General features: G+C 45.8%; 1 protein-coding gene across 1 annotated transcript in view; it reads right to left on the bottom strand.

Moving 5' to 3' along the window:
- Positions 1–259: 259 nt before the first annotated feature.
- Positions 260–21,689, bottom strand: part of CCNI (cyclin I) — a 40,948-nt gene continuing 19,518 nt past the window's right edge. The window contains exons 3-7 of the mRNA XM_066574338.1: positions 10,454–10,588; positions 8,972–9,046; positions 7,613–7,753; positions 5,232–5,462; positions 260–1,964 (exon numbers count right to left, since the gene is read on the bottom strand). Coding sequence (XP_066430435.1) covers positions 1,509–1,964; positions 5,232–5,462; positions 7,613–7,753; positions 8,972–9,046; positions 10,454–10,588 — 1,038 coding nt within the window. The 3' untranslated portion in view covers positions 260–1,508. The remainder of the gene's footprint in view (positions 1,965–5,231; positions 5,463–7,612; positions 7,754–8,971; positions 9,047–10,453; positions 10,589–21,689) is intronic.

The raw sequence follows: 21,689 nt of genomic DNA, 5'->3' as shown, positions 1-21,689 counted from the left end.
GAAAAAAATTGACATGCTGCATATTCTGAATCCGTACCGCAACACCCGTTCCATCCAGCTTTGCCGTGACGGATTGGCGGCCCCGTGTAGACCCAGCTTTACAGATTTCTTAATTTCCCTACCTATTTATATGATATAATAAATGAAAATGGGGGGTTATAGTGCATGGTAGTTTCTACACTTTGTATCCCTTTCAAAATGAAGGCACACAAGTTAAGATAAATCCCCCTCACTCCTAGACAATAAACCAGAAGAGACAGATAGGGCAGTTTTACTTTATTGCAACCAGGTAAAACTTACATGGGAGTTAGATTCCGTCAGCCATGCCTGCTCCAGGTTGAGCAGTGATCTCTAAAAAGTAGCTTGTTGTGTAAGACAGGTTTACAGAAAGTATAAATATGCATGCTGGGACACAGAAAAGGTATTGCTATCTATTCCAAGTTTTCTCAAGTTCATGAACTCTATATAAAACACTGTCCCAGGGGGAAAATGAGGAAATCCTGAGTGCAGAATATGCTAACATGACTCCTAACCAGGCATGGTTGTATCCTGATGCTCTCTGAACGCAAATACGAATTAAAGCCGATTTTTTTTTTTCTATATTTCCTAACATTTGAGATGTTTGATAATGATCCGGTGGGTGCAGACCTACGAGGGGAATCACGCCACAAGGACTGCAAGAATACACATCTTCGGCTCACTACAAGCAGAGAACTGCAGGGCCCAATGCTTGGAATGACAGCAAAGGACGCCACTTCTAGAGCTAATTAAACACCAATCATTTTGTGTCGTAGGCGTCATATATAAACCCACTAAAGCCGAGAGTATCTAGACCCGACGCTGGAGCGGGCCCATTCCTAACTATTGTTTTGTCTGTTAATTTGATAAGGATGAAGATCTTTTTAGTGTAAGGTCAGTTTTCACAAGAAAGCAAGAGCGTGAGGAGGAAAATGAAGAAGTGAAGCGCTGCACAAGCCGAGACATCGGCCTCTACCGAAGGACAAGTCTAGAACACAAGATAGGACAGGCTTGCAGGGAAAATGTCAAGGTGCACAAAATACAGTAGATCTACCGGCAGAACACAATGGAACTGACAACACTAGAAGGTTAAACAATTCTGCTAATTTTTTTTATTTTTTTGTCAATGTTTTTGGTTGTTTTGGAAATTTTTTTTTTTTTACTTTTTGTTTTCTGTCGCTTTTTCATTTTATATTTTTTTAAAGCTTTTTATTTAAAAATGACGAGAGATGGAACAAGATTCAGCAGCATGAAAAAAAATCAGGCAGGGTTTGTAGACCTCTGTCCAGAGCTGGTAGGGCATGGCCTTTGACTACTACACTTTATAGCTATTAGTGTTGTTTGAGCACCATTCCTTGCGTAGGCGGCCTGCAATGCACTGCACTGACAGCGGTACCCAACCACAATTCGGAAAGTGTCAATGGAATCTAATCTAGCATGTGACTTTATAATGTGTGGGTGGGGTGTTTTTTTTGTTTTTGCAAGTGCTATTACATGACAGACACTGCTTGCAACTGGGGGCAAGGGGATATACTGCCCTCTTGCCTGGGCAGACTGCCGTTACATGTAGCAATCTCCATGCTCCCAACCTCCACAGTGCTATCTTCATTATAAAGCCTCTTGATCCCATCGTAGAAGTCATCGACTTCCATCTGCTCCACTTTTCTCTTAGCGGAGGCCTGCTTGCAAGCTCCAGGAGCTGCCAGACGCTGGTAGAAGTAGGTCGCTCCCTTCATAAGAGATCCTGGTGTGCTTTTGCCCTTGTGGTAGACTCTGGGGCCTGGGACAGGGGAGGGACGGAATAGGTACTCTCCTCTGTTGCAGGTCACCAGTGTCCGCTTGAGGGGACTGTAGACATATACAGTGTTGGGAGGCAAGGAAGCCTGCAGAGGAGAAAGGTGCCGTGATGCTTCTTCCCGACAGAGAAACAGCTGGGTGCTATCCATCTGCAAGAAACCAAGAGGACATGTATCAGCGATGCGACTCGCCACGGATCCGTTTAAGAAGTGTTGGCTTATTCTTTACAAACCACATATTAATGGTCCTTGACGGAAGGATTGGGATCACCACATTTGCATCATTAAAACAAAAACTGTACATTGCCGAGACTTTGCAACACATTGGGCCTCATTTATCAAAAAATGTCATTTATTAAACTGCTGTAGTAAAATGAAAGCTGCAATGCGATTGGCTGCTATGGGCAACAACGACACGCTTGCATTTAGACAGTTTTGATAAATCTGCCCCATTATACTATTAATGTAAACTAGCATTTACATGGAACTGGCTGCCAAATAAAAATGATCATTTTTCTGCACGATCAATCGAGTTTTAATAGTAATCATTATGGTCTAATTTGTCCAAAATACAACAATTTCTTAAATTAATCTTTCTTGTATAGAATTCCAAATCCCCTGCACAGACAGATTTAAAAGGGTATTCCCATTTGGGACTTATGGTATATCCACAGGATATGCCATACATGTCCAGTAGGTGCAGGTCCCACCTCAAGCCAGGAGCCGTCTTCGCTATGCCGTTTCCATAACTCCCATGATAGTCAATGGGATTACGCCGACAATATACTGCACAGCAAACTACAATGTAACTTGGGAGCTACAGATATAGAGTAGCTATGCGTGATGCAGTTTCCATAATGCACATTGACTTCTATGGGAGTTGTAGAAACTGCATAGCCCAGCTGTTCTCGGTTGTTTTCATCCTCTTGGTCACCTCATCTCGGCCATATTTTGCCCAGATACACCATGCGGTGTCACTCTGCATCGGACTGGTCACCCACTAACTTCTGGAAAGAGCAATCGTAACCACACTATCCAGAAGTCAGCGGGGGATCAGTATAGCATGGACTGCCAAGGCCAGGAGCTACACTTTTGAGGCCCAAAACCAAGAGCGATAGAGACAGTGAGACACAACGATAGAGACAGAGAGAGCAATAGAGACAGTGAGACACAATGATAGAGACAGAGAGAGCAATAGAGACTGTGAGACACAACGATAGAGACAGAGAGAGCAATAGAGACTGTGAGACACAACGATAGAGACAGAGAGTGCAATAGAGACTGTGAGACACAACGATAGAGACAGAGAGAGCAATAGAGACAGAGAGAGCAATAGAGACAGAGAGAGCAATAGAGACAGAGAGAGCAATAGAGACAGAGAGAGCAATAGAGACAGAGAGAGCAATAGAGACAGAGAGAGCAATAGAGACAGAGAGAGCGATAGAGACAGAGACACAACGATAGAGACAGAGAGTGCAATAGAGACTGTGAGACACAACGATAGAGACAGAGAGTGCAATAGAGACTGTGACAGCGATAGAGAGCAATAGAGAGAGAGTGAGAGCGAAAGAGACAGACAGTAAGAGAAAGATCGATAGAGAGACAGAGAGAGCGCGATAGACAAAGATAGTGAGACAGACAGAAAGAGCAACAGAGAGACGAGTGATAGAGAGACAGACAGAGTGAAAGAGAGGGCACAAGAGAGAAGGAGAGCAATAGAGAGACAGACAAAAAGGGAGAGTGATAGAGAAACATAGCGAGAGCAATAGAGACAGAAAGAGTGAAACAAACAAAGCGATAGAGACACCGAGAATCCGAGAGAGAGCGACAGAGACAAAGAGAGATAGAGACAGAAGGAGAGCAAGCGGTAGAAAGAGAGAGAGAGCAGTGACAGAAAGAGTGACAGCGACAAAGGCAGGCAAGCAGGCAGAGACAAAGGCAGGCAGGCAGGCAGAGACAAAGGCAGGCAGGCAGGCAGCGACAAAGGCAGGCAGGCAGACAGCGACAAAGGCAGGCAAGCAGACAACGACAAAGGCAGGCAAGCAGACAACGACAAAGGCAGGCAAGCAGACAACGACAAAGGCAGGCAAGCAGACAACGACAAAGGCAGGCAAGCAGACAACGACAAAGGCAGGCAAGCAGACAACGACAAAGGCAGGCAAGCAGACAACGACAAAGGCAGGCAAGCAGACAACGACAAAGGCAGGCAGGCAGACAACGACAAAGGCAGGCAGGCAGACAACGACAAAGGCAGGCAGGCAGAGACAAAGGCAGGCAAGCAGACAGCGACAAAGGCAGGCAAGCAGACAGCGACAAAGGCAGGCAAGCAGACAGCGACAAAGGCAGGCAAGCAGGCAGCGACAAAGGCAGGCAAGCAGGCAGCGACAAAGGCAGCCAGGCAGGCAGAGACAAAGGCAGCCAGGCAGGCAGAGACAAAGGCAGCCAGGCAGGCAGAGACCTGTAGGCTTTTTTATATTAGATATCTGCTCCAAATACAAAAAGTGACCCTCTAAACAATCACCTAACCAAGCAGATTTAGAAGTTCACAACCACCACTTTTGAAACAGTTTATGTTTGCGTAGCAAACATCGGGTCAATCTTGTGTATGTAAAGGGCATTACTACTAAATGGAGCTCATGAGGCACATTATTACTGAGTGGGGGCACTTCTACAGTGTGTTTGTAGGGCACTAAAAGTGGCACATTGTGTGAGGTCTACGGAGAGCACAAAAAGGGGAATGCTATTAGGCTGTTGGGCACCATAGGTCGCATTATTACCATCTGTGGCACTATGGATGGGGAAACTATGTAGAGTTTTGAAAAATGAAGCTAGGTGGCTGGAAAACTAAATCAAGGATGCATGTGTGTCAAATTTTACAGACACGAGCTGGGATCAGAAGTCATCATGTTGGTCAGGGTCAGATGGAAAAGAAAAGAGAAGAGAAAGTGAACGACCCCATTCAAAAGACAAAAAACTAGTGGCTTAATTCAGTGCTCCAGAAGTACTTGTACACCTCAAACCCATAAGGGCCTTGCCTTTTCTTTGGGCCATTCCTACCACCCGGCTTTGCTCCATTCATGTTTCTATTATGTATCCATACCCAGTCAGAAGAGACATCACCAGTGATAACTGGATATAACAGTACTGTAATCACTTACACAGTCTGCAGAGTGAAGAGTTGGTGTCTATGGTGACTGTAAGAGGGCAATATAGGTCTTTGTATAAGTTTTTTTTTTAGTATGACTGTAGTGGTAATATGGGGGTCACGATAGTTTGGCCCTCGTCTAGTTCTAATTGGTAACATTTATCTTTCTAGTGGTATTCCCACTTGGTAGGTTGATCTTGTAAGAAGCACTTTTTATAACCATTTCTGAGCTATCAAGTTGAGAGGTCCAAGACCCAAAACATGCCGCTCACCTGTGCAGATTGAAGCAGTTTGATAGTAAGAGCAAGCCAATCAGGAAGCAGTTTTTCCATGTCTAAGCTGAGAACAGCCAGTGCCAACATGGAGCCCTTGAACTGCAAGAGCTGGTGAGAGGCGGTGCACTGTAGGAGCTGGTGGGTGAGCAGAGCTACGTGCTGTGATGGGATCCCCTCATGCATACTGTCTAACAATTGTGGGCTGGTAGTCAGCAGAATGGCATGGAACTGGCAAGAGAAAGAATAAAAGATGGTAACTGGGACAACATTCTCAAACATGAAGATGTTACTTTGATGCATAGTTTGTGGCGGTGCTGGCATGGAACCTCATCTACAGTCCTAAATAAAAGAGGTGATTAATGCTGGAGATGAAAGAATCCTTACAGCATTTAAGTATTTGCAATAGGAAACAAATTGGTGTACAAATCTACTGGATTACTTTTTTTTTAAGCCCCTTCAAGTCTAGAGTCTATAAAGAGAAACTTAACGGCAGAAGAAGACCTCATTGACCATCGAGAAGTAAGACAGAAGAATGTGGAAGCATGCCTACGGTAAGGTCAAGCTTGATAAAGACCTGGGAAGGTCGAAACGTCGCTTGTCTGTCTAAGCATGGAGAAATAAAGTTTTCTGTTACCGATACTGCACCGTACGTATGCTGCCACATTCTTCCGTTTTACTTATGGACTGTTCGTGGAACCAGGGTTCAGGTTCCCTGTGGGGCTTGGCATTTGGGCCCACCTCATCCCATTGGGTTAGTTTCTCTTTTTGAGTGCTGCTGGTATATCTAACTTTCTCATGGGCCATCTAGTCCGCCCTTATATTATTTCGTTTTCATTCCTCGTAGGATAAATCTAAGCTCATCCCAGGCACGCTTTCATTTAGTTATTGGCGTTCTGTTGGAAGTTTGCTCCAAGCATCAACTACTCCAAATATTTCCTGACGTTGCTTCCGATGTTCCTACAACTAATCTCAGATTGTATCCCCTTGTTCTAGCGTTTAGCTTCCGTCAAAACACTTCTGTCCTGATCCTTATTTATACCTTATACATATACACAGGATTCCATCATGTTCTTTCAAAGTAAGTTTTTAAAGTCTTTTTTAAGTCTTTCCTGATACATTTTATTTTGAGACCTTCCCCCATTTTTTGTAGTTAGTTTTTGGACTTGTTCTATCTTATCAATGTCTTTCTGTAGGCGGGGTCTCCAGAAGTGAACAGAATATTCCAGATATGGAATACTACAGCTCTATACGGCAGGATCACAATCTCTCTCTTTCCACTGGTGATACCTCTAAGGCCTCATGTCCACGGGCGGATCAGATTCCGCAGCAGGAGCCCTACGGAAACCATTTGTGGGTGATCGCGGATGTAATGGTAAAATCTGCAACCTCACCTCCCAGCCTTTTCACCACCTCCTGAATTGATTTTAACCTTCAAATTTGCAATGCATCCGCAATTGAATTGCAGATCGCCCGCTGCCATTGACTTCTATTGAGCCCACATGCACGGAATCCGCACTGAAATGGAGCATGTTTTTTTTTTCTGCAGCGGGAGGTCCGCAATTGAAATCCGCATGCTTAAATACAGTTGCGGATGCCAATGCTTCCCTGTGGGCACTTTGACTTGCGGATCTTCTGTACGGATTGCGCAATTCAAATCAGCCCGTGGACGTGAGCCCTTACTGCTGAGCATCTTACTTGCTTGCTTTACTGCTTGATCGCATTGTGGGCTCATTTTAAGGCGGTCAGAAATGAGAACCCCTAAATGCTTCTCTTCTGAAGTCCTGGATAATACAGAACAGCCGAGTCGATGCTTATTCCGAGGGCTTCTTCTACCCAAGTGCATTATTTTATATTTGGAAACATTGAACTGCAGTTTCCGTCCTCTGACCATTTATCCAGTAAAGCTAAATCTTTCTCCATGTTCAAGGCAATATTTAAAGGGGTTGACCACTTTAGCAATTCTTAAAGATGGGCAGAATGAACTGGTGGGTTATTGCTTTAAAACGATCCCTGGCTTTAACTAACTTGATAGAGGGTCTTAGAAAACCCCTTTAACCCTTTGCAGTCCAATTTTGGATTCAGGTTTTCCTAGGGGGCTTTCTCTTTCTGCCATTATACAATGGCGCCATCTGCTGGCTAAAGCCAGTACTGTGGTATGGGACATGCTGGAGAGGCCCCCCGACAACAGAGCAGCCAGTAATATACAGTAAGAATACCCTGCTGGATGTCTTTTGACATCGGAGCTGTATAGCCTTCAATCAGAATGTCTTCAGACGTCAGACAGTGGATTGGAAAGGGTTAACATTTCCAACATTCTTAAAAACATTGACTTTCCTTTCCAAAATATCAATTAAATCAGCTGCCAAAAATATACTTACAATGTAAAGGAAATCCAGAGGTGTAGCCGTATGAAGGTCCCAGTTCAGTTTGTCCAGAATAATCCTCTCCATCCTGAGAACCTCAGCTGGAGAACAGCCGCAGGAACTTCCTTGCGTCAAGACCTTGAGGGCAGGAATCCGCTACAGGAGGAAGATAACGCAGATTAAAAAACACTACTCCAATTGGAAAACAAAAAAATATTAACCCCTTAGTAACCAAGCCTGTTTGCGCCTTAATGACCAGGCCAAATTTTGCAAATCTGACACGTGTCACTTTAACATGGAAAAACACCATAAAGGTTTTGCATATCCAAGCGATTCTGACATTGTTTTTTCGCCACATGTTTTACTTCATTTAGGCAGAAAAAAATAGACCGATAGAATTAGTGTTTATTTATTAAAAGCGCCAAAATTGGGAAAATTTTGAAAAAAAATTGTCATTTTTTCACATTTCCAACTGCAATATCTTAAATATGTGCAAACATAATATAGAAATTTTTGCTAAGATTTATATTTCCATCCGTTTACTTTATTTTGGACGCACATTGGAGAAACGTTCGGTTTTTTTTTAACCATTTAGGAGACGTACAAATTTAACATTACTTTTTAGCATTTTGAGGAACACTTTGTTTTCCTATACCAAGCCAAGATTGGAAAGGCTCATAGAAGTCAAAATGATAGATACCCCCACAAGTCACCCCATTTTAAAAACTACACCCCTTAGTGTATTCACTGAGGGGTGTCATGAGTATTTTGACCCCACATTTGTTTTTAAGGAATTAATTCAATTTAGAGGAGAAAAAGTAAAATTTCATATTTTTGCAAATTTGTCATTTTAAAGACATATTTTTGTCCTATAGTTTACATGAAAACGAGGATTTACACCCCAAAATGGATACCCCTGTTTCTCCCGTGTTCCGAAATATACCCATTGTGGCCCTAATGTTATATCTGAGTCCACAACGGGGCCCAAAATGAAAGGAGTAGTCGGTGTCTTTCAAAACAGAAATTTTGCTTGAAGTCCTTTTAGGCCCCATAGCACACATGTAGAGTTCTTGAGCTCACTACACACAAGGAGCCTCCGAGAGCCTCTTATAGGCCAAAGGGGGGGAACCACTTTTAGAATCTCCAGTGGCAAGACCGTCCATCTAATCCCCACATATAGCACCCCAGCTTTTACATCTGAAGACAACACTTTCTACAATTCCAGACAAGGAGTACCATATCCCCATGCACACCGGCCCGAATATCTTGAAGCTTAAAATCTTCTTCGTAAAGTGGCAAATGCATGACCTTTTCTGTTACTATGGCGACTACAGTTAACCTAAAATGAAAATGTAGCAAGAAACAAAAACTTACTTCATCCTCCTCAACAGTTTTGATGGCAAGGTAGAAGCAGCTGATTGCAATGCACCTCAGGTATTTTGGATGGGCCTGTAAGTAAAAACATAGGGAGATTCAGAAAACGGTCCAAATTAAAACGTATCTTTGTTGTCCATAGCAACCAATCACAGAGCAGCATTCATTTTTCAAAGTCAGAGTACGAAATGAAAGCTGAGCTGCGATTGATCGCTATGGGAAGCGAAGACCGTCTCCCCCGCAGCGATAACAGACGAGGACGGGACATACTAACTTTTAATGGGAATTAGTTTAAATATTCAGATTTCATCCCAGTATACTGAATGATCTCCAAAAATTAACTCAATTAAGGCGACATGGGACTGCAAGAATTCACAGACGTCTTCAAGGGTGGCTCCACACGGGCGTATACACAATTGGACACGCCTCAGTGCAACATTTTGCGCTATGAACACGGCATTTTTGCACGTGTGTCGCCGTCTCCCACTGCAATGGTTCTGCCCGCAGGGCATGTTCCTTCTGCGCACGGGACACAAGGACTTGAAATGCTTAATTAGTCTAATTAGTTCCAGATGCGCTCTCTTTCCAGCGGAATTACGCAAGGTTTCACGCATGTCCTTGCATATTGCACACACATTTGTGCGCCCCCCAGTGGGGACATTTGGTGCGCAAATACGCAAATGATAAAATATGTTCTAGCTTTTTTTGAGCGGCCGAAATGCGAGTGCCAATGTGAACTATACCAATGAAGTCAATGGGTTCTATTCAGTGCGTATTGCACGCGCAAATACGTCCGTGTGAAGCCGCCCTCAGTCATCTTTATATCAGATGGACTTTGTGTCATTCAGTGATTAACAGGGTCGTTAGTTGACAGCTTTTAAAAAAACTGGGCTAATTAACTTGAGAATGTAGATAGCAGAACATTTCGTGTTTTTGGAGAGTGTATCCCCGGGTTCTGTCCTCTAAGAACTGGCCTTTACTAGGTGCGGCAAAAGCGCAGCAGCATGAAGAGAGGCCTGGCGAAAATGTTAACTGCTTTGGTCTCACTGCTGTGGCCAGGCTTGGCATTATGGGAACTTTGGCTGCAATACCAAGCCTGGCCACTGCAATGGGAACGGAGCTGTTTGCTTACTGCAGAAATCAGCTCAGTACACAAGCACTCCTTGTGAACAGCTCATCAGCAAGGGGTCCTAGGCAGCAGAGCCTCACTTATCTGCTAGGGACAAAATTTGACACAAGCAGCATGAACCGATGACCCCTTCCTGTCAGGTGTCAACAGTTCAGGCTGGTGGAGATGGAGTAAGGGTGTGGGAAATAGAGTGGCTATTTAGTGTATTCATTCATAGTTTGTTTTTTTCTGGGGGGGGGGGGGTGAGGGGGGTTCGGATCACACTTGGCAAGTTTTAAGGACTGAATGATACTTTAGTGTTACTGATTTGTGCACTTTGTGAAGCTGAAGTAGTAGACAATGTGAGGGATCACCTTTACAGAGGCCAGAAACCGGTCCAAAATACTTATAGCCAGAGCAAGGGTTTCTGGGTAAACGTGGAACTGATGTTTCAGTTCGGCCAACCAGTGGATCACCTCTTCCCGCTGTTGTGGAGAAATAGCTGCATCCTGGAAAAAGTATAGAAAAAAGGAAGAAAGTGAGCGAATCCAAAGCGAGAAGTTTGATACTTTGGCATATTCTACATTGGGGGTTCTAGAATGTCCAGATGTAGAGTTTCTGGCCCCATCTGCCAGACAGAGAAGGTCCCGAACTCTGGATTGTGGTATTCTCTGTAATTACAGTTCAATCTCTGCGGATGATAATTTGATGAATCTCTTCCTCCGAGTTCCTCAACCAAAAGCTCAGAAGACACATCTGGTGCTGCGGATACAGGCGTATATGACGCCAGGGAAGTCATAGCATTACTAGAACTTGGTACAAGGTTCAAAACTGTATGACCACATGTTCTATTTGGAAATGGCTCACAACCAATAGAAATCTGGATACATCTGCTCTTCCACTTGTTATGTTAATTGGCCACTGACTTATATGTGTCAACTAGCAAAAAAAAGTGTGAAGTCCTTTAATTAAATGATACTTTTTTTACTGAAAAGTCCCTCTAAAGTGCTGGTTAGCCGGGGTGTTCTAGAGAAGAGGAAGTGAAGAAACAGGAAAGAAGCAGACACACACAGAGGTAGTGGTAGAAGTGCTGAGGAGCTAATTACTGTTACTCATTCACATATACACTGCTCGTGACTTCTCTAATATCCTCCATGATGTTATGTGTCTCTTACAGAACGGTATGGAGCAGAATCTGCAGTTTTCTCCATGTGCCCCAGTGTATAAAAGACAGAACTATAACAGATTCCTCCAACCAGCTCAGAGAGAACAGAAAATTAAATATACAGTATGTAGGATTAGCCAGCCATGTAGACGAGATTTCTGCTGCCAACAGCGATGATTCTCTATGTAGGACAAACAGGTGAGGGCCGGTAGACGACCATTGGTCTACTGGAGCATATTGTTACATGTACAAGGATTCTTAAAGGGGTTGTCAGAGTTCAACCTCCTGTGTAAAATCCATTCCAGTAACATAGTAAATAGACATATACTCCCCTCTACCCGCTACTGCCATGTCCTGTGCCGCCACTTCCGATCACCCCTCTGACATAATGTCCACAGGCTGCCCCAGCCGGTTCACGGGACGTCATAGCAATCGATCGCTCCGCTGCTATTGGCTGCAGTGCCTGCAACATCCCGTAAGCCAGGCGGGACTGTAGGCTGTAAACAAAGAGAGGAGGACCGAGCAGTGGTGTGGCACACGTCGGGTGCAGGAAGAGGCAAGTATAAGCCTGTTTCTTATGTTACTGATGTAACCTCTTTTAATCTTCACAACAGTTTCGAAGAATTGCTGAAAAACAGACACCAGTCAGTCTCTAAAGAACAAACCAAGATGATGCAGTAAGGAGTTGCGTCAGGGTTAGGCTCACACGGGCGGTTTCCAATTTCAGATCAACGGAGGAGCGGCGGCAAAATGCAGGCATTGAATAGCATATACTTTCGCTTTTTCGTTCACACTTAAGGATACAAATTGCATATTCCGCCAGCGGAAGAAAAATCTCAGCGGTCTCTATTTTGCCGGGCTCAAACGGATGGACTCTTGAATCCGCTTGCGGAGGTCCACAGTGGATTCCTACTGCGAGCCCAGCCGTGACCCTGCGAATGGCCACATAATATACTGCGTATGGACGTGCACTCACATGGGCGGTCATACGCAGTACACCTATTTTTTTGTTTATATTTCCCGCGCCGTCACTTAGCTACCCACAGCCCAGACACAATGTAATTGCCTATAGGTTGCGGGTATATCCGGGACCTTAGAGCACTAGGGCCTTTATGTCGCGGATTTTGCGGTGAAATAGAATGCACTGCGCTGTTCCATGAGCGAAGATGTATGCTAAATCTCAACCTGCCAATGTTTTGTCCCTGCAGGAGAAAAGTCTGGTGCTGGGTTCACACAGGGCGGATTTGCCGCGGAAATTCCGTTCGGAATTTTGCCGCGGCAAATTCGCATGCGGCCGCTAATCCCGGGATTAACCAGCCATGTAGACAAGATTTCTGAGAAATCCCGTCCACACGGGGCCGCAAATCCGTCACGGCAAAGCAAGCGTTGCAGCGCAGATACGCGGGCCGCAGCGTGTCCGTTCTTTTTAAGTGCAGCGGGTTTTGAAGCAGCGCTTTCCCGGCGGAAATTCCGCGGTTTTTCGCTGCGGCCAAACCGCGAGATTCCCGCCGGGAATACGCCGTGTGTGAACCCACAGGGGGTAGAGGCATCTGGCATCAACTTAAGGTGATTGTAGAAGTAGCGATCAATCAAAAAAAAAATCATTCAAACAAGCAAAAGTGAACGATAATCATTCGGTCTGAACACGAGCCAACAATCGAACGACGAATGAGAATTGTTCACTTGATACCGGTATAAAAACCATCGTTGGTTCGTTCGCCTACCGTTCGGCTTAACCAGCGCTCGGTCAGTCGTTCTCGATCACCTACGCAGCGAATGTGATAGACTAAACGATTCTAGTTAGAACGAGCCAACGACGTTTCTACCTGTATAACGAGGCCGTCTGATAACGGACCAGCTAGCGATGTCTGTTCCTTTGAGAATCGACTTGTCCAATCACTGGGAAAGGATAGTTGCTCCGTGTGAACACGGCCACCAATATTCGCTTGGTTTCAGCTGATCCAACTCCGTCTGATATAAAGTCACAGTCATTTGTATCAGAACAACTTGTGACTATGGAGATCCCCTACGAACAAGCAGCGTCCTGTGTAGTAGCAAACCAACGACTTCTGGTCACGCGCTTCAGGGACTTTTCTGAACAGCAGTTGCTCCGTGTAAAGTTACTTTTACTCCCCATTGAAAGAAGCCGGTTTGGAGTGAAGTCTGCCAAACTCCGGCTATTCCATGTGTAGGGCCAGCTTAACCCTTTGCAATCCAGTTTTGGATTCAGTGTTTCCTACGGGGCTTTCTCTTTCTACCATTATACAATGTTTCCATCTGCTGGCTAGAGCCAGTACTGCAGTATGTGACATGCTGGAGAGGCCCCCTGACAACAGAGCGGCCAGTAAATCTACAGTAAGAATACCCCGCCGGACGTCTTCCGACATCAGAGCTGTACAGCCTTCAATCAGAATGTCTTTAGACGTCAGACAGTGGATTGGAAAGGGTTAAGCATGCAGACATAGGAGGCAGTTGCATGGCTGTAGGGTAGATCTACATTGACGGAGGATCTTCTCCCGCATCAACGAGATCGGCAGAACTTACAATTTCAATACGGAGAATAAAGCATTTTAAGATTGTAGATGAACCTAAGTTTGAAGAACTGGAAATACACTTCAAAAGTAGTGTACATTGCTGATCCACTGCGGACCCATAGGATGAATGGCCAGCCTCGTCGCTCGTACTGTATGTGATGATAGACAAGCCATGTTTACGCTGCACTCAGTCATGCGACGCGCCTGTCTATAGGCATTCTATAGTGAAACCCGCCATATACGCCTTTCTCACAGACCCCCGTGTGCCGTTCCTTGTGATACACATGCAGCAAGAGAAGCTGGCAGCTTGAAGAACTGAGAAAAGTACTTACATGTGCACTTTCAGAGCACAATAGTAGTTATGTCCTGGGATTAAACAGGCATAACCGCTTTGGACTAGCTTAAGAAAATAATGATTAGCTCTGCCAAATGGAAATTATAGCAGCACGTTACATAGTATTGCCTTAACTCAAAAGGTGATATTGTGGGAGAACATGTTGGTAGAACCAGGCGGCAGGGTGTCCGGACTATACGGGAGCAGGAGGACTCGGATCTTCTGGAGGCTCACAATGTAGCAGACAAGTCATGGTCTGCATCATCTGGGCCAAGCAACGAGTCATTTAGAGCAGGACAGAAGCCGTATGGTGAACCAATAAATAGTTCCATAGATCACACGTCAAACACAAGGCTGCGGGTCGAATCCAGGCTGCTGCCTCATTTTATGTGGCCCACCCGCTGTGCAACAGCCTAACAGGTACTCCACTCACCCAGCATGCAGCTGCGGTCCGGCGGCAGTGCAGAGTCTGTGACCGCTAACCTATTCTCCCCGGTGTCTGTGTGTGCCGTCCTGTACGCAGCACCGAGGGGAGGAGTCAGGTGGTCACAGATAGTAACAGTAGTGGTTGCAGCTGAACCGGAGCTGCAGGTTGGGTAAGTGGGAAGCCTGTAGGGACGCTGCCTGGACAGATGATGATGGGGGGGCTGCCATTACTGCTTTAGCCACTATGGGGGACACTATTACTACTGGGGCTACTGTGGGGGACACTATTACTACTGGAGCTACTATGGGGGACACCATCATTACTGGGGCCAATATGGGGGGACACCATCATTACTGGGGCCAATATGGGGGGACACCATCATTACTGGGGCCAATATGGGGGGACACCATCATTACTGGGGCCAATATGGGGGGACACCATCATTACTGGGGCCAATATGGGGGGACACCATCATTACTGGGGCCAATATGGGGGGACACCATCATTACTGGGAGAACTGAAATGGCATGCTAATATGCAGGTTTCTTGCGTATTTGCGCCGGCACATTCACTGCAATGGCCTATTGCGGCGTGTAACACATACCCAAATAGGTTATGTCAATGGTTGCTACTCCCTGCATATTATGCACGCAAAAATGGTGCACGTAGTACGCTTCACAAATACACTCATGAAGGTACCCATAAGCCTGATGTGGCCTTCAGTGAAATAATTGTGGATGTTTACGGCTGCGTGCGATTTTCGCTCTCTAATGAATGACTGCCCTTTACACCGAACGGCGCGTCATTCAGTTTTCTGCACGCAGAGACTGAACGAATAAACAATTCTCGCTCAGTCGCTGTATGTGTTTACACGGGACGATTATCGTTCAGAATTCCATTGGGAAAATGTCCGATTTAGAATGATGATCGTCCCGTGTAAAAGGGCCTTAAGGAATAGCAGCAGCTGCTTGGATTGTGGCAAAACTGATGGCCAACTCGCCCAAGGAACCCAACAGTAATGCCACACAATGCCATGTTTGTTTCTTGTGCTCAGTTGCTGTCTATGGACATGATTTACGATGTAACTGTACATAGCAACAATGTAGCGAGCCGCAGCAGTACATGTGTGTGGTTTACACACTGCCTGTAGGTCCACAACTCATTAATGTGGAATAACCGGATAGGCAGAAGCATAAACTAATGTTTACCTATCCGTCCCTCATCAGAGTCCTAGCATGGCTAAATACTTCTTTCCCTGCTCAATATCCTATAATAACATGTTTGATAGATTATCGAGTTTACACACAGTACGGGGATTACTTCCCAGAAAGATGGATTTTAGATAGTCGTAACATTATAGGGCCAATTACGAGGCCTTAAATGGGAGGAAACTGAATGAGAACATCAAAAGCCAACGCAGATGTTACTGCTGGCAGCTCCTGACCCTTGTTATTCCCTATGACAGGTTTCCTTGTGCTTTAATATATAGCATCCATTATGATTGGTCATAAGTAAATCACTGCATGTAAACCAAGGCATAGCACCCCTTAATTATACAAGAACGACGGCTATTGGGACATTGGCTGAAGTGGAATAATTTGAATCCTCAAGTGCAGGAAAGGGGACACTGATTTTTTTTGGCATTGCACACTAAATAGTAAGCATCTGGCAATGGGCAAAAAAAATAAAAAAAATAGTCCCCAGATAGTGTAGTAATGAATGTATTCATCAGCCAAATGCATAGCACTGGACTGTGAATAACGGGCTCTTACTGGACCTATCTGATGTTACTGCTGACAGCAGACGTGTACATGGACAGCCATGGCACGTAGGAGCCTGACAGCAGACGTGTACACGGACAGCCGTGGCGCGTAGGAGCCTGACAGCAGACGTGTACACGGACAGCCGCGGCACGTAGGAGCCTGACAGCAGACGTGTACATGGACAGCCGTGGCACGTAGGAGCCTGACAGCAGACGTGTACACGGACAGCCACGGAGCGTAGGAGTCTGACAGCAGACGTGTACACGGACAGCCGCGGAGCGTAGGAGCCTGACAGCAGACGTGTACACGGACAGCCGCGGCGCGTAGGAGCCTGACAGCAGACGTGTACACGGACAGCCGCGGCACGTAGGAGCCTGACAGCAGACGTGTACACGGACAGCCGCGGCGCGTAGGAGCCTGACAGCAGACGTGTACACGGACAGCCACGGAGCGTAGGAGTCTGACAGCAGACGTGTACACGGACAGCCGCGGAGCGTAGGAGCCTGACAGCAGACGTGTACACGGACAGCCGCGGCGCGTAGGAGCCTGACAGCAGACGTGTACACGGACAGCCGCGGCGCGTAGGAGCCTGACAGCAGACGTGTACACGGACAGCCGCGGCGCGTAGGAGCCTGACAGCAGACGTGTACAGGGACAGCCGCGGCGCGTAGGAGCCCGACAGCAGACGTGTACACGGACAGCCGCGGCGCGTAGGAGACTGACAGCGCACGTGTACACGGACAGCCGTGGAGACTGACAGCAGACGTGTACACGGACAGCCGTGGAGACTGACAGCAGACGTGTATATCATGTATCACTGCACCCATGTGCTGTGCAGATTAATAGATTTGCATCTAGGTCCTATAAACTGTGAAAGCAGAAACGACCGATTCATGAAGGACCCATCATTACACACTGAAGATAGCCATTCCTGGTCCCATAAACGGACAGCGGTGAGAATGGAGGTAAGAAGTCACGAGCAGAACACACGGTTGTAAGTGGAATTTCTACATTAATCTGCCAGGAATATTCGGACGAGGTCTCCGCATCACCGCGTGTTACAAGGTGCGGCACGTCTCCCGACGGGGTGCGAAGTTCACCAAGTCTTAGCATTGTATCATACTGTACAAGGTACAAGCCCATAAAGTGGATGCGCCAGAGTTATTGGTTTATATTCCATGATTTATTAGTTGCAGAGAACCTCGTTACAGGGAAAAATAGCTTATCCTAACGATGGAATACATTGTATCTGTATGGTCACAGATGGGTCCTTTAAGACCAGCGGTCGTTTTCTCTTCTTCGACACGGGTGATACAATATATACTACCAATGAGTGACATGGCAAGTCTCCAAAGACGTGTACAAAAATCAGTGGCGCCATTAGTGGCTGCAGTATGTGCCGATAAGCACTCACATTTAATGCGTTGCCATGCAAGATGTTGGCCGTGCTCATGCGTTACATGTTACTCATTAGCGAGTGCGTGCATCTAAAGTTTATGGAAAGGAAGCAGACTCCAAACTTAACATGTTTACGGGGTAATCTTTGGGGGTCAGGCACCAGGTTTTTGGACATTCAGTCAAACTGCGTCATTTCTGGATTTAAGTCTAGGGACCTAGGTGGTTTCTTGGCAGACTGTTTTTGCAGGGCGGTTTACCATTGCCTTCCCCAGTCATCTTTTAGCCCCCAGCAAGCTGGGTACTCATTTTACCGGCCTCAGGGGGTTACCCCTAAAACAAGTGGGGATTGAACCTGCAACCTTCAGGTCTTGAGTTGGAGCTTAGGACCACACGAGGCTCAGCCTGCACAAGCCCTCCTCAGCAGGTGAATTGCAGATATACCCAAGCAAATATTTAGATGGATCTCTTTGTGTTTCCTGGTTCGTATAGACCCTGTCAAAATCAAACGGTCCTGGAAAACTGTCAACAAGAAGTTGGCTGCACTTCTTAAAGATCGGGAGGAACGATTTGAAAGAACCTGGGCACCCTGGCATCAATACTCCCTTATCATGTGGAACCTGTCCGTTCAAGCCCAGATCCTCCCAGTAAATTCCAGCCAACCTCTTTCATATTCCCTCCAATTAATTTGCATTCCGTTTTGCTCGTTACCCCCTCACCAGGGGAACGTTGGTACTGCATGACCCCTTTTCACAGTCTTTAGCTGCCCATTACCTCTCCCTCTTACCAACCGATCCCTTGTGTGTCTGGCCTGTCTTGCCCTGTTCAATTAGAAGAATAGTGATTTAATACTTCGCAACTTCTCACCTACTAAGCCGATTCTTCTAGTAATGGTCCCGGTAACTTCTTTATTACTCTATGATTCTACCGTTTTATACAATGTTGTATTATTGTTTCAAAGTAAAAACTATAAAAACTTATGGAAACAAAGTTTATGTCAACCCTTTTCTACATGCAGAGGACTTCAGCGCACATAAAGCTGATGCAATATGAGCCGTGGAGCGAATCGGGTCTGCATTAAGGACAATGAAATAATAAAGTATTGTAGTATACTTAGGACATTGTCCATTCAACCTTTCCTTCTACTTCAAACATGAGTTGAGAACAGTGGACTGCGATTGAACTTTAAAACCCCACATGATCCGGCTATCAACGTGGGAAAAAGTAACTTCTGGTCCCATTCCAAACCGAAAGGAGCTTGGTGTAAAGTATGCGGCAGCTAATTAGAAATTACTTGCAAATGGCATAATGAAAAGGCACAACTGCCTCCAGCCGGGGCAGACTCACAATGATGAATAAATGGTGCAATATTACTACTACTTTTGGTCCTTTTACACCAAACGATTTACCGTTTGAACGAGCGAACGATGTCAGAGTGCGCCATTCATACAGGCAGATACATCGCTGACTCGTTTGCTTCTTTAATCGTTCAGTCATTCGCCTTATCAGCGATTGAGAACGACTGAGCAACTGGTATTTAAAAGCGGTGCTGCTTGGCAATGGACCTTATTGCAGACATGGCCTATAACCTTCGGATGGCATAATACTAGTGTTGGATTTCACACTGACATGTGTAAGCAAAGGTCTGAAATGTTATATCTTGCTTCTTCCCATTTAGGCTAGGACTGTACTGCACCCTGGTCCCAGCAACTTGTATGTGAATAGAGTCGTGATGCAACTCACATTAGAATGCGATGTAGCAGGGCCATGTGTGATGTGGCAGGGCCATGTGTGATGTGGCAGGGCCATGTGTGATGTGGCAGGGCCATGTTGTGATCTTTGAACACATGATGTGTTTCATGGTCAAAGTTACCATGTAGGTCCAACCTAGAAATTTCTCTCCTCCATTTTTGAATTTGCTTATGACTCCTGACCATCACCCAAAAGTTGTTCATGACTCACAGTGTGGAAAAGGTTGGGGACCTCCGGTCTGGGACATCACCTAAAATTAGTGTTTTATGTGAAGAAAACTTTTCTCATGTATTTGCGGGATCTCAAAAAAGGAACCACTCGTAGAAAAGGGATTACCAAAATTCAGTGAAATTACCAGGCAGGGAAGTAAATCCAGGGCTTCGGGTCCTTTTGGACGGGACGATTAATTATCATTTGAATGAGCGAGTGAGGTCACTTTAGACACGCGGATACATCGTTGGCTCGTTCAACCGAGAAGTTGTTCAGTCTTTCACATTCACTGTATAATTATTATTGGTCGTTCGGTCATTGGCTCATGTTTAGACTCAACAATAAATCGTCCACTTTTGCTCGTTTGAAAGATTTTTTGAAACGATAAATCGTTCCATCTAAAAGCGCCTTTAGCCGTACTTGGCATTCGGTACAGCACTTTGTATGGACGTGCTACGATTGGAGTGTAATCTCACAGTACTGGACAGCGAAGACTGGAATAAAATTGTGCAAAAGAGTTTAGACAAAGTCAGTAATGGAACAATGTTTCGAGTTACACAGACCTCTTTCTCAGGAAGTTGGGTGGTTTACATGATGTAGGTCGTCTCTTCCCAGGTAGAAGGGGCAGCCGAGTCATTTGGAGTCATGACGACATTTATTGGTAATGAACATTAGGGCAGACAAAACCCTACCACTACACAACGCTTTGGTTGGCAGAAGAATGGTTTGGTCTAATGGTGGGGTTCTATCTGGCCGGGAGCAGAGGACAACCTGGCCAGATACAACACGTTACATTGCTGGCCTTGATTTTTGGAATATGAAATAAAACGTCACTTGGGTTATACACCCCTTCTACGAAATCATTATTTGACTCAACATACGTACAACTGGACTCACAATTCTATAAGTCTACATTGACTATAGGTCGTGCCCAGGGCCCTAGTTTTTTCTACCTTTTCTCCAATTTACCAAACACTACTAAGACCGTTGGTCCCAGAGCACACGAGGCTGGTGCTACTCTACTAAGTCTCCCAGCGCACTAGGCCGACAGCACTGGCGGTACTCTACTAGGTCTCCCAGCGCACTAGGCCGGCAGCACCGGCGGCACTCTACTAGGTCGGTAGCACTCTACTTTGACTCAACATACGTACAACTGGACTCACAATTCTATAAGTCTACATTGACTATAGGTCGTGCCCAGGGCCCTAGTTTTTTCTACCTTTTCTCCAATTTACCAAACACTACTAAGACCGTTGGTCCCAGAGCACACGAGGCTGGTGCTACTCTACTAAGTCTCCCAGCGCACTAGGCCGACAGCACCGGCGGCACTCTACTAGCTCTCAAAGCGCACTAGGCCGGCAGCACCGGCGGCACTCTACTAGGTCTCCCAGCGCACTAGGCCGGCAGCACCGGCGGCACTCTACTAGGTCTCCCAGTGCACTAGGCCGACAGCACCGGCGGCACTCTACTAGGTCTCCCAGTGCACTAGGCCGATAGCAGCCGCAGTACTCTACTATTTTTTCACCCGCTCAACTTTTCTCTATTCCCACACTCCTATTGGCACCCTATCTGGGACGCTCTGCCCATTTTATCTCCACTTCTCCGTAACAATTATTGCAATGGATGATAAAACCTCTCCCATAGAAAAACACGAGATCAGTTCCGACATCAGTTTTCCCTTAGCGATTCTATGCTATGTTAGAGGGATAGAAAACCAGGTCACCTGCCATATGTGCAGCCTTATGCATCCTAAGGGATTCCTTTAACTTACAGTGGCATTCGTTAGGCTTGTGGTTCTTTTCTTTACCGGGCAGCAGGCTGTACTATTCCACTCGTTACAGGCAACTGAAACCTGATGGAACTGAACCACGATGCCAGTGTGAACATATATGGAGTAAGACATCAGAAGGCCACAAGCACAGACCTGCACGCCAAATGCTTATAGTGTGCTACCTGCGTACGCAGCCATAAAACCTCTCTGCAGACACGCCACTTAATGACTGGGCTTTAGATAATCTACACCATAACTG

Source organism: Eleutherodactylus coqui, chromosome 7 (genome assembly GCF_035609145.1).
Source record: "Eleutherodactylus coqui strain aEleCoq1 chromosome 7, aEleCoq1.hap1, whole genome shotgun sequence".
Taxonomy (NCBI): Eukaryota; Metazoa; Chordata; class Amphibia; order Anura; family Eleutherodactylidae; genus Eleutherodactylus; species Eleutherodactylus coqui.
This window is presented reverse-complemented; position numbering and strand designations above follow the sequence as displayed.